General features: G+C 43.5%; 1 protein-coding gene across 1 annotated transcript in view; it reads left to right on the top strand.

The window, feature by feature from the left end:
* The first annotated feature begins 1,479 nt into the window (after positions 1–1,479).
* The window catches only part of ATP11A (ATPase phospholipid transporting 11A), a 119,137-nt gene continuing 106,470 nt past the window's right edge, over positions 1,480–14,146 (top strand). Inside the window, exon 1 of the mRNA XM_066545307.1 lies at positions 1,480–1,580. Within this exon, the coding sequence (XP_066401404.1) occupies positions 1,542–1,580 (39 nt within the window). The 5' untranslated portion in view covers positions 1,480–1,541. The remainder of the gene's footprint in view (positions 1,581–14,146) is intronic.

Below are 14,146 nucleotides of genomic sequence, written 5' to 3'. Positions count from 1 at the left end.
AGTTTCTACAGTTTGCGGGCTCAGCAGGGCTGTGATGTGTGCGTTGTACCGCACAGAGGTTTCCTAATCTGCTCCTGCCGCGCTCTGCAAGCGGGGCCGGTCCCGGCTGTTCGCGCCGTGCTGCGCCCCAGCGCTGCCGCCCCTGGGGCCGGAGCGGGGCTCGCCTCCGGCACAGCTCGGTCCCGCGGCCGAGCGGGAGCAGGCGCGGCGGGGCAGCGTCCCCGGGAGGCGCCGGGGCGGGCGGGGGTCGGCGCCGTCCTGCCGCGGGCACCCCCGCCCCGGAAGGGCGCGGCGGCCGCTCCCCGCTGCCCGGGGCGGCGCGGGTGAAGGCGGGGCGCAGGGAGCACCCACTGGCCCTGCCTGTCGCTCCGCAGCGCTCCCGTGCCCGCCCAGTATCGCTCATCGTCTCCCTCCACTGCTCCCAGTTTCCTCCCAGTAGTCCCAGTGTCATTTCCCGACTCGCCCTAGTGGCCCCAGCAACATTCCCCGGCTCCACCCCCGTCCCCCCAGGTTCCCGTGCCCATAGCGGAGGGGTTGGAATGAGATCCATCTTTAAGGTCCTTTCCAATCCAACCCAATCCATTCTACAGTTACGAGTACTCCCAGCATCATTCACTAACTCCCCTTAGTGTTCCCAATTCGCTCCCAGCATCATTCCTGGTTTCCATTCCGTGCTCTCATGCCATCCCAGTTCTTCCAGTATCGCTTCGTGGCTACCCCCAGCGCCCCCAGTGCCACTCCCACTACCCAAGTGCCACTCCCTCGCTCTCCACCAGTGCTCCCAGTTTCCTCCCAGCGCACCCAATGCTACTCTTTGGCTTCTCCCTGTGTTTTCCCCTCCCGCCCAGTTTCACTCCCTCCGGTGCTCCCAGTACAATGCACTGGCTCACCCCAGTGTTCCCAGCCCATTCCCAGGCATGGGCAGGTTTCCCGCCTCCCCCCGCCCGGAGCCGGTACCGGCCGCTCCGGGAGCCGCGCGCGGGACTGGACGGGACGGGGAGCGGGCACGGCCGCCGGCGCGCGCGCCCGCGCGCGTGACGTGCGCGCCGCCGCGGCCGCCCGGCGCGATCAGAGCGGCGCGCGCCGGGCGGGGGCCGGGCCGGTACCAGGCGGGCCCGCGCGCGCGCGCCGGGAGCGGGGAAGGGCGGGGGGAGCGGCGCGGGGGCGGCCCCGGCCCCGCCCGCCGGATAAAGCCCTGGGCGGCGCGCGCGGCGGGCAGAGTGCAGCGGGCAGAGTGCAGCGGGCGGGGGCGGGAGAGGGAGAGCTTTACCGGCAGTCCCCTCCGCCTGCCCTCGGCGGGACTCCAGTGGCGGCGGCAGCAGCAGCGACGGGGGGCATGCGGGGCCGCGGGGCGACGCGCCGCAGCGGCGGCGGCGAGCACATGGCATAGCCGGGGGACGGCGGCGAGCGCCGGGCCGGCGTCACAGCGGGTCCGGCGGGGCGAGCGCGGCTCTCTGCATGTGGCGAGTGAGGAGGCGAGCCAGGGAGCCCGGCGGCACCGGCGAGCACTCGGCGGCGCCGTCCTGAGCCGCCCGCCCGCCATGGATTGCAGCCTCCTGCGGACCCTCGTGAGCCGATACGTGAGTACCGCCGGTGCCGCTCCACCCCGGGCGCGGGCGGCAGCCCCCGCCGTGGCCCCGGGCTCGCAGGAAGGGCTCGGTCCAGGAGTTGGGCGGTCTCGTGACCGGCTCGGCGGCCGGGGAGCCTCGGGGCCGCCGCACGTGATGCCCGGTGCAAACGGGGATGCAGCGGCGGCGGGTGCCGTGCGCTCCCCGCAGCCCGCCCGCCCCACGGGACTGTCCTTCGCTGAACCTCAGTGCTTGACCTGAGTTCAGAGCGCTGTAATTCACAGGCTACTGCGATACGTAGTTGGCAGGGCAAATAAAACCTCCCGCTCTCCAGCTGCTTTTTTCTTTTAATGTGTTTTCTTTTGGTTTGTTTATTACCTTTCTCTTCCTTATATTGTTTCCGTCAAGCGACTTTTTTTTTGGTGGAATTGTCCAGTTTAAGTATACTGACGAATGGTATATATGACGAACGGTCCCAAGTTTTTTTAGGTGTGCGTAGTAAGATTCAAACACGTCAGACTTGAGAGTGCTCCGGGGAAAGAGGGCAGATGTGGCTTGTTGGTCAGAGTGTGAAAACCCATCCGCATCGCCCGAGAGAGCAACTGGGCAGCGCGTTAGAGTGGGGTCCAAGTGTAGGCTCAGGTGCGTCACTGAGTGCTGCTCCAGTTCCATGCAACCCTAATAAGTGCTCAGGATAATGGTTTAAGTAGATTAGCAGGATGCCTGTAAGTGTGGGGTTGTACAAGGCATGGGGACCTTGTACTAGGACATGGCAAATTCCTGCTTTTGGGCATAGAAGTAATTTTTAAAAGACAGGGAGATAGAATACGAATTTTCAAGTACAAATAACTTTTCTTCCTATGCCAGAAGTACTTTTGCCTTGGTCAGAGCACTCGAGTTTTTTCACTTAGAGTAAGTGCACTTAGTTTTGTGTGTGACAAGAGCTGTGTCCACCTAATACTGGCTGAAGTCTGTCTTTTTGAAGTATAAATGAAGAAAAGTAGCAGAGATGAAAATTGTTGCTCTTTTTTCTTCCGGTTTGCAGTAGGATATCGGTGGGATGAGGAGAGAGTAGAGAGAAGAATATTAAAATCAGCTATGTGTGTATGGATCTTTAGAAAGTGGTCCTAAGAAAAGGAAGAGAATACTCCAAATAATATGTAGCAACAATAATGATGAGGTATAAGAGAATGGTCTCTATGGATGTAAAGACCAGGTGAGTTGTACTGAGGTCTCTTTGGAAAGAGGGAGGATCACTTTGGGTGTAGAGATCTGTCAGTGCTGATATGACTGTTGGATTTAGTTTAAGATTTCTTCCTTTGTGTTTGCTCACTTTTGGAGCCTGTACAAATGGCATGGTCGTTTTGCACAGAGCAAGCACACTGTTAAATCTCTTGTGCATAGCGTTGTTGGTGACCTCTTCCAAGGTGGGCTTAAGCATCAAATATGGAAGAGAAGACAGTATGTTGAAAGTAAGGGGCTTGAGCTCTTGAGTTGTGGACTGTCACTACTCTCCTGCACTGCTGATGAGACTAAGGCAGCAGTCTAAAAGATAAATGAAACATTATTATATCCCATGTGAAGAAGGCTTCCTATTGCCTTGGTCACACTACCTTCTGTACTGTGAGTATGCTGACAGGCTGTGCCTGGGTAATTGCCTAGGATGGTCCATGCTGCCTTGTCTATTTTCACCTGTTGCTTCTTGTTATTTTGCTTTTGCTCAGTGTCTTAACTTTGAAACCTTTCTTCCACTGAAGGGTAATTTTAAGGAAAAGGTGCTCTATTGGAATATGATCCCAATATTACCGGATGGAACGTGCCTGGCCCTTGCTGCCTGACCAGAGGCGGCAGCTGAGGTGGTTTCACCCCAGAGACACCCCTGGCTGGCTGTATGTTGCAGCTGGCACTTGGAACAAGTCCAGGCGAGCAGGAACTCAGGTTTACCTCTGGTGGAAAGGCTTTAGGCGAGGTAAAGGAAAAGGAGACGGATTCTGCTGTAGGATTTAATCCAGAGTTTTATTCCAGGGTCACAGATCTCTGAATCTTGTAACAGCTCCAACAGAATAAAGACCGCATGGTCCCTGTCTTTTTAAGCCCGGGGAAAGGGGGAGGGGAAGGGGTAGGTGTGCCACCAACCAGGTGGAAGGGTAGGAGTCTCAGGGGACAATGACACCTGGACTGGCCAATGACCCCAGGGCTGAGAGGCATCTTTTGAACTTCACCAACCAGACACCGCCCTTGCTGGAATGTTAAGATTGATGGACAGCACTTAGCAAGGGGGCAAGGGGGAGGGGAAGGGAGAGGTTGGCACACCTGAGGGACTGGGAAAGATGAAACAGGATATTGCTTCACACCGCAACAGTGCTCTAAGTAAATTTGTGTTCATTTCAATAAGACTGTTGAGGTCTGGCAACCTTATGTTTGTGTTGCATGGTTTTTCTTGTCTATTTTTCTTTTGTACCTCCATGGTTCAACTACTTTTGTGCATCTTCAGCAGTGAAAATGAAAAGTACTAGTTTGACTACTGGGCCTGAAACTGACTGCTCTGCATGAGTAGCAGATGTACATGTCAGGTGCATCACTCCAGAGCTGTTCACCAAAGCTCCATGTGCACCAGCCAGGCACACAGATGTAGATGTGCTTGCCACTTTCCAGACTGCTTTTAATAAGGGAGACAAGGCAGAGACTTCTGTGGGAGAGCTGGAGTGGATAGTTACATCTTGTGTTTATTCCAAAGTTAGCTTTGGTTAAAGTCAATACAAAAACTGTTTCATGATCAGGGTCTTAGAACTATGAATCTTTGTTCTGCAAGTCTCCTGGACTTGTTCAGCTTCAGGTCCTTCCTCGAGAAAGACTGGTCTCTGGATTATGCTGAAAACCTTGGCTGCTGCAGCCGGGTTAGCTGGGAGCTTTTATGGTATGATCTCAGGAAAACAAACAGTTGGGATGTGATGTACTAATGGAGACTGCTAATAGGATGGTTTCCAATAGTTCTGTGTCATTAATTTTCTTTCTTGGTCCTGTTTGTTGTAGGACATAAAAGTATGGGTTTGTTGTGATTGGGAAGTTCCCTCCCATTTCTCTTTCCTTTACTGGACAGTTTCTGTCCTGAAGCAGTACAAAATCAGTGCACAAATTTCCAAGGCCCTGTGGAAGAGTAGCAATGACTGGGTGCTGTCAGCTTCCTGGTTAGCATTTTCAAGTATTTGCTGTTTTACCTGCATTGAGTGTCCTTTTTATATCTTCAAGGCATTGAAGAGTTTAGTGATGGGGGTTGAATAAGGTATATGTTCAGCATGCTAGTCATATTGTACTTCATATCTCTTCACCAGGAGATGTTGTAGTCTCCTAGAAGGACAGAGGGAATTGTCTTTATCTTACTAAATTTTTAAATTGGCATTCTTTTGTTCTGCCTCTTAAGATCATCCTGCAAATTTTGGGTTCATCCTGCAAATTTTGGGTTCTTTTCACTTCACCTTTTGCTTCCTGTAACCATGACTGCAGCCTTACTCAATTTACAGGACTGATGGTGGAAAATAACTTTGTTATGGAAAAAGTGTTTGTTTCACTGCAGTACAGCTGACATGAAGTTCAGTTTTCCAAATCCTTTGGAAGCTGATAAGCAGCATTGTAATTTTCTTATTTGTGTCTATTGAGGTAAATCTGTATATTTTACTGCTTTAGAATGTGTATGATCTATATTAGAGGCATCTTTAAGTAACAAAATAGAAACACCCTAATTTACAGCTTTGCTTCTACATGGAATCATAGGACCTGAATAAGTAAGTCTTCTACTTTAAGATAAATAAGATAAATTTTAACACCAAAAAATTATTTCCCAAATAATGGAAATAATGACTGTGTGTGGATAATATGAACATTACTAGGTGGGACTATACTTTTTGTCACATACTTTATAAAAATAGAACCTTTTTTGTGGATGTTGCTTTTGCATCAGACAAAACACTTTGCTGTCTTCTCCCTGGATTCCCCAGAGGATATGTGCTACCCCAGGGAGGGCAGCTGCACAGCCAGAGAATACAGAATTAGCACGGGGTATCTTGTAAGTGTCATGCAGAACCTGCTTAGTAACAAGAGAAACTTGTTAGCTTAATATTAAGCAGTACACTTAATACACATTTAGGGGAAAAAGCAAGCATATGATGGCAATTAAAACTGCCTCCATACAAGATTAGCTTCTGTTTTGTAGTTAAATTATTTGGGACACTGTGGATATCATTAGGTGATCTGTTCTGCCTGTGTTAATGCAGCTGCTTTAGTTTTCTCTGATCACTTATTTTTTGCTGATGATATGACTTCTGCAGTCTCTCCCCATCACAGTCAAAAGTTGGTTAATAATATTTAAATTATTTTAAATTTTGGTGACATCTTTCACCAAATGAACCCTTTCCTTAATAAAACATGGGCATATGTCTTTTGTAGCTGTTCATAGCTGAACATGGATTTGGATATTCCTGAATACTGTTGATTTGACTGTATCTGGGCAATCTGGGAAGATGTTGCCCTTTAGCATATGCCTTTTGGACACTAAATGGTTGCTGAACATCTTGCTGCCTATGGTGACAGTCTGTTCTGTATCTGTAAGACAGCTGGCCCTGGACACTAAAAGCCCCTGCCCAGGTTGATGGCTTTAGGTTGTACAGTAAATGCTGCTGGGTCAGAGGTCTGTATTACTGATGAGTTTTGCCTGTGTTATGTAGTATATTTAGAGATCTTGCTACGTTACTGCTTCTCCCCTTTCAGGTTCTCCTGTTACTTTAGGATTACAAATCTGGATTTTAAGTATTTGTTACCTGTGTAAGTATCTCTAAATGAAGGTAGTAGCAGGTAAGATGCGTTTCCAGAAGGAGCAGGGATTTACTACAGCTTTGGTCTCTGGGGAGCTGCTGGCCTATTAGTTGTGCAAAAAATCTCTTTTTTTGGGAGGCTGGAACAAATTGAGTGTACAAGTGGATGCTCTATTTTTCACTTTTGTAGAAGTGGGTCAACTTTAATTGTAGTTTGAAAAGACACTTGACTAGCCAGGAAGTTATGGTAGGGATTTTTAGCAAGTTCTTAACTAAGTTTCATGACAGCCTGTGACTTTTTGTCATTGACTTAGATGATTTTGTTGCCTTTGATTTGCATTATAACTCTAAAACTGTTTTCTAATTGGATTTCCTAAGTCTTTTACTTGTGTATGTAGTCTTGGTAGATATAAATTAATATTGAACTTGAGTTTATTTATTTATCTTACTTTGCAGTAGAGGTTGATAACTGCTTTGACTGGAAAGTTGGTGAAATTGTAAGCCATGGTGCTTTATAGTCATTTGTGTCTTAAAGGACAGTCCATTTGTCAAGTGTTTCAGATCACCTATTGTTCTTTAAATTTAGTCTAAATTTAGTTAATTCATTTGAGGGTGTTTGGTTCTTGCTTTTGCTTCTGAGTTTATTCAGCCTCCTTTGCAGTCTTGCAGATGAGTATTAAACTGGTGCTGTTCTTAGTCAACGTTCCTGTTAAGCAGTTTTCTTCCTAGGCAAGTAAGTCAAAAGCATTGTTATGTTTTGTTTGTAAGTTCAGAGATATAATTTGACAAAATCTGAAGCTGTTTTAAGCTGTATATAAACACATATATATGACAGACTTTGTCTGCTGGCTGTGTTGAGTGTACAAAAGAAGCTCTCTGTAGGATCTATATATGTATTCATGGGTCAGCAGTTGTAACTTGCAGCTCTTAGGGGTTTGTGTCTATTCCTGGTATGTAATCCATTTTTGTTATCTCTTGTGCAAGTCTGTGTGTCACAATGTTTTTTTGAAACTTGAGATGCTTCCCATCTCTCAGCTCTGCTTCACTGCAGGTACCAGTTCTTCCTGCTGTGGAAGGTTCAACAGAGGGCATCAAACAGCACAAGTAACTTTTGAATCCCTGTTTCCCTAAGCACCATTGCTTTATTTGCCTAATTGCCTTTTTCTCTTATTTTTTTGGGGGGGTGGTTATCTGTATGGAATGCTTCCTGCTGACTTTTCAGCAATTTATTTAAAAAGGGCAAAGTTTCAAAGCTTTACTTAAGTTAATTTTGTTGAATGTGGCTGACAGAATTCAGCACTCCTGCAAATTTCGCTCTTCAGACTGGTAGTGAGTCTTGTGTTCATTCTGGCTTGTAATGTACTCTAGAGATGTATCAGTATTATCTGATGCTCAAAAAGCACCCAGATATTCTCCCTTCCCTCCCTTCCCCCATCAGTTATTTATTGCTGAAGGGCAATAAACATGGAGAATTGCATGAGCTTTGTTTTTTCCCCTCCCCCTCCACTCCATCAATTCACTAATTTACACAAGAAAAACATAATTTCCTTTTTCTTTTGAGAATAAACAAATGAAAGTAGGACATTGTGTATGTAAAACAGTTAACTTACAGGAAGTCAGTGTACATATTACATGCTGGTTGCTATTGACTACAAAATATTACTCATCTGCACTCATCAGATGTTCTATGATAGTAGAAAACACTGCTTTTGGAGCATCTAAATTGTAGAACTGTTTCAGTGACTTAAAATAGATCAAGAAGTTTTGATCTTTCTTTAGCATCAAAAATCCTGAAATGAGAACCATATAGTTGCTTTTGTCTCTTGATAACATGTTGTTTGGCTTAAAAAAAGTTTAGTATTGTTCTGCTTTTTTGTGTTTTCTCAAGCACCACTGAGTATCAGTTCTGCAAGCAGGAAGCCTTTTGAAAATTATTTTTGGGAATGGAAGAGGACAAAGTACCAAAGTAACATGTTTATAGCTTAACATCTCAGATCACCATTTCTCATTGATTCTTTTTCTTCTGTCCTACAGTAGTGGTCATACAGCACTCAGAAAATGGTGACTGGGCTGACAAGTGAAGTATTCCACAAATATCATGGCCAGCTACTTTTGTGGTCTTGAGATGGATGTAATAAAACTTAGTCCATTTAACTAGGTTGAAGTATGACTGGAAACCCATTGTGGTTTCTGAGGTGCTCCAGCAGGATTTACTGTGGGATGCCTGCTGCATGTCATGTGCAGGTGTGTCAGGGAGCAGAAACAAGAGAAAACTGTCACAGAGAAGACTGAGCAGATGTTTTAGAACCTGTTATGCAACTGGATTCAACTTTACTGGTTTTTTTCTTTGGTTTTTTGTTGGGCTTTTTTTTGTTGTTGTTGTTTGAGCAAGGTAACATACCTCTGCTCCTACAAGTCTTTTAGACAGATGATATTTTTTCCAGAATAATTCTGGTTATTCAAGTGGCTTGCCATTACACAGGATAATGTATTATTTTTATAGTTGTTGAGGAACATTTCAGCAGAAGTTCATCCTGAGCTGTGAAGTAAAATGACACTGGAATGCTATTATCTTCTCTGCTATAATTACCATGGCAACAGCTGCAGGTAGACAAGGCAAACCAGGAATTCTTATTCTATATCATATGTATACAAGCTGTTTTTCTTCCCTCTCAGTAATGACTCTGAGAAGCCTGTGGCACAGACTCTTGAGTTGTCATTAGAACTGTTTCATTTGTTGGTTTTTTTTTTTCAATTTAACTTTGATTGTAATTGTGAAAGTATTGAGTATTTGTGATACTATATTAAAAAATGCCCTCTTTTTAGGAATAAACTGGCAGCCTAGCTTGGATTGTTCTAGGAGACTGAGGAGATGGGCTGGTGGCCCGGTAGTTTTTTGTTTGGAACATCACAGAAGATAAATGATAAATCACCTAGATATCTTTCTGCTTCTGGATGTTAATTTCTATGTGCATTCATCCTTTCTTGGGACAGGGATAAGAGTATAGTCCACCTTTCCTGTAGCAAGAAGTTGTAAGGGTAGTTTAGTGCTTCCAGGTAACAAAATTACTGTGTCACCAGAAGAAAACTGGGTGTGAACACAAGCTTGTAATGACTGTGTTTTGGCGTTGTTTCTGTCTTGTTACCCACGTGTTCTGCATTGCTTCTCATGATACCATCTATTTCCCTCTTTATTTCTCCATCTGCATTTGTATGCATTCATGTGCAGATGGGTGTACATGTGCTTCCTTAAATCGCGTGCTATTCATTTAGCAATGTCAAAAATTATGCCAGGATTTTCCAGGGATACAGATGTATATTGGTATTAAAAAAAAAGGTCTTCCTATGTGCTCTTTTCTGATTACTGGGGCATACTGGGAAAGTATGTTTTGGTGTGCTTCTTACTTACAGCATCCGTGTTGTTACTACTAGCATGGAAGCATAACAATTTGAAGATTTCATAGAAACATTTTTCCTTTTCTTTTTGCTCTTCCCTGTAGACTAATTTCCCTTTTTGAAATAGGAGAATCTGTTTCCTTCATTAATCATTAAGCTCATCTAGATACAGGCCACGGTGAGGGGGAATAGTGTTTCTTTTTCCTGGTGACACTCTCTAATCTCTTTGCTTCAGTCCAAAGAGGATTTCATCTAACCTATTTTGAATAGAGGATTAAGGACAATTAGGCTCTTCCTCTGCTTCACCATTAAGATGGGATGTTGTGAAATCCTCTGAAAAGAACATCTGCTGTTGTGCCCTTAAAGTTTTGCAAAATTAATGTTAATAATCAAAATAGTTGTATGCAGAAAACAAACCTTGTGTATGAAGTACTTGTTGGGAGATAATTGTATGGATGGACTGGGGAGAGGGAGGGAATACTGAGCTGTTTGCCCAGTAGATTTTTTTGTCTCTCTAAATTTTTTTCAAATTTACACTGTGGAGTAGACATGCAGATGAACCAAAATGGATTTTTTGTTATCTGAATTGCATTAGTAACTTGTAGTTCATGCTTAGCATTTTACATAGTTATTCCCTTCTTTTCAAAGTCCTATTAATGAGCTGTTTGCAGAAATTATTTATGCTGGTTATATTCATTGTAAGTAGCATCTCTTGAGATGAATCTGAATCAGCAGTGGCATTTGATGGCTAGCAAGACACTTCTATATTTGTCAAGAGGTCATTAGAAAATAAAACTGAAAAAAGCTACTGTTACTGGAACATATATGATGTGCCTAAGACAGTATAAGGATTAATGTGAAGGAAAAATGTCTGTGTGTATTTTTGAGAAGTTTGGCTTGTAATTTTATACTGTAAATGATGGAACTGGTTGCCTTCCATGAAACATGGATAGTATCCTGTGAAGCTACAAAGAAGGCAGTTGAATGACACTGTCTCTGAGAAATTGCACTTGAAGTCTTAATTTCATTAATAGTAGTTGTAGGTAGGTTACTGAAACTCATAGGTTCTTAATGATTATTTCCTGCAGAACACCAGAGACTCAAATCTAATCCTATTTTTTGGGTTGGTAATATATCTGAAGAAGGGTTGTTGAGAAAAAGCTGAAGTCTATTTACTTGGTCTTTATTCTTGAGGTGACTGTGAGTGGAATAAACTCTAATTTCCCAGGCTGGCATTATCCATGGTTCAGGAATGAGAGGAGTGTTGGGCTCTGGGATCCCAAAGCTCACTTCAAGGAGAATTGGGTTCTCTTGAAATGTATCTGGTGTCTTTGCCTATGGCTTGGGCTTGAGGCTGTAATCATAGAGGGCATGCCAGTTGCTGGATGAATTTTGGGAATGTGGAGGAAATGCTGTTGGGGAATTTGACATCTGCTTATTCAGTGAGTACTTTTTCAGAGGGGGAAGACATTATTTAAAATTTAACTGCATGAAAGTTCTTAAAAACCAGGTTTCAATTTAATCTTACTATAAAATGTGCCTGTGTAGATATACACTCTTATTATGTGAAATACAATAAGTATGAAAGAGGTTACAGTATATGTAGGCTTAAACCAGTTTATTGACTGACTCGTGGCTAAAAAAGTAAACTTTTATGCTGATATTTGCAGAAGTGTACTGTAAGTTCAGGCTAGAGACTGTGCTTTGGTTGAAAAGACTCCTTAGACTCTAATCAGATTTTGATAGATTAATGTTAGTTCTTTAGTTTAGTACTCAACACTTTTTCTGCAAACATTGAATACACTGACATAGCTTTTATTTATTGGTGTGTTATGTGTGTGTTACAGTAAACATCTTTCTATTAAATTGTGTAGTTCCTTTTTGTTTTTTTTTTCCTGTGGAGTTACACTAATAGTAACCATGATGTTCAGAGTTACCTTAATCTTTCATATTCTAGTCTCCTCACCATCAGTATGAACTTTGGAAAGCTTGGCTCTGATAAATCAAACTTCTTGCTCACATAGGCCAAGAAAAAAAGTAGTAATAAAGAAAAGATTTCTTGGGTAACCTTAAGTATTAAAAAATTATCAAGTTAATTTAATGTTTGAAATATAGTATATAGATTTTAAAATTTCTTATACTGATTCTTTTTAAAAAATATTTAGTGTTTTTATGCTTTTTAACTAGAAGTAATCAGATTTTCAATTCCTGACTACCTTAAACAAGCAATTTTCAGAGTTCTAAACAAATCCCCTTTATTTTTGACTTTAAGCTCTTTCTATGCTGTTGGTACAGCAGATACATATCTAGTTGAATATATTGTTGGTTGTTAATACCATAGTGGGGAGGATGGGGGCAGGTGGGCTAAAGCTAGGCTAAGAAATTTGTTTAATGGCAATTATTGAGCACAAGTACACAATTCTTTCATCTTCTAAGATTAAAAACCAAAAAGACAGCACAAAACTAACCCACAGGGTTGTTTTAACTTCACCTGCAAATGCTGTGGTATTGTTAATCTCCTGAACAATGTTAACTGACTGCTTGCTATTTACAGCTGTCAAGTGACCAGATGGCCTAATTTGATAGGAGGTGCCTGTGTATTGGCACTAAGAGGGAAGAAATGAAGAGAAAAATGGGAAAAAAAGCTCTCTGCTTAGCCCAGAATGGCATGATGGCTTTAAGCTGATTCATGAATATGAATATGTTGACTTCTTGATGCTGTAAGCTTTTCTCTGACATAAGGAGGTTATGTTTCCATGCTGTTGGCTGTAATGACACAGAAGCAATAGGAGAGCTTCACATGCTTTTGTGAAGCAGTGCACAGTGAACACAGGCAGGTATAAAGACAGCTTAATAAAGGGCAGTCTGGATTGTGGTTTTGCATGTCCTGCCTCTTTGAGCCCAGGAGGTCTCAAATTTAGAAGGCTTGTCTTTTTGTCTTAAAGGAAGGTTCTTAAGCCTCTGACTTGCTTCCTAAGAAGTGGAGAGGTTACCTTGAGCATTTTTATTCTGCTAGTGATAGTTGCTGTAACTTGTTTAAAGCCCTTTTATGGCAACATATATATATATAAGAAGTTTAAAAAAATTACTTGAGACTAGATTTCTGCTGGGCATGTAGAATTAAAATATCAGTATTCCTTTGCTATTTTCTTGCAAACTCTAAGGTATTTTAAGATTAAAATAATAATGCTTTTACACAGGCATTTGCTTCCTTAAATGTTAAAAATGGTGACAAAAGCCAAGCAATGTTTGCTTGAGTTGTGGTAATGGTTGAGTCTCTGAGAGAACTGCAAATACTTGCAGATCTTTAAGGCTGGTAAGGCAGTGGCATATAGTAAAAACAGGGTGCCCCCAACATAGGGAATGATTGGCATCTGACTCCATTGATCCAGAATGCTGAACAATTGCTTTATTAAACTATATTATATTACATTATACTATACTATATTAAAGAGACACTATACTATACTAAATTACATACTAAAGAAAACTTGTGACTGTCTCAAGACAGCCAGGACCCAGCTTTGAGTGATTGGCCAAGGAAACAAAACAATCCTCAGCAGAATCCAATTGACAAATCACTGCAGGTGATCTTGCTAACACATTCTACATGTGCAAAAACAACAGGAGCATAGAATAGAGATAAGAATTGTTTTCTCTTTCTCTGAGGTTCCTGGCTGCAGTTCCTAGGAAATATCCTTGGGAAGTTGTGCCTGCCTGCTTTCTATGAAGAGAGCTGTGGCTACAGTGGCTTTTCTTGCTTTCTCCCTCTGCCCACAGTCAGACCACTTAATTCTGCTTATAATGACTATTTCTTGCTGCAGAATAGCAGCTGCTTGGTTATGTGGTTTGTAGCTGATCTTTGACAGCCTATAATAAAGGGGAAAAGTGCTACTGCACTGTCAAATTCATAGTTATGTCTCAGAGGTGTGGAGTGGAAAAGGAGCAATGTGGTCTTTGCAGCGCTGTGGACTGGAGCACAGGGAGCTTCTCACCTGGCACTGGGCACTTAGGTCAGTACAGGAGTGAAGAAGCATGTTTGTGGGGCTGCTGGCTGCAGGCAGCTGCATCTTGTCACTTCTTCCTAAAACTGATTAAAGGTGTGGTCTGCACTTTCCTTCAGTTTCCTGCAGTATGTGGAAAAGACCAAAGCAGAAGCATTAAGCAAGCTGAGGCAGTGGTGTATAGCTCCTGGAGCCTTGCAAGAGCTGACAGAAGGGACTCTGGCTGCACACACAGGTCTGTGCTTTTTTTTCCTCTTGGGATGTGCTGTTGGCTCGTTCATAGAGACATCTGTTTCACTTTGCTGAGTGACAAACCACTGGGCCGTGACTGTGTGTGGGTGCATTCCTGGAGAGGCATTCCTGTTCCTCT

This window comes from Molothrus aeneus, chromosome 2, assembly GCF_037042795.1.
Source record: "Molothrus aeneus isolate 106 chromosome 2, BPBGC_Maene_1.0, whole genome shotgun sequence".
NCBI lineage: Eukaryota > Metazoa > Chordata > Aves > Passeriformes > Icteridae > Molothrus > Molothrus aeneus.
The sequence above is the reverse complement of the archived record's forward strand: the minus strand, read 5'-3'. Positions and strand labels throughout refer to the sequence as shown.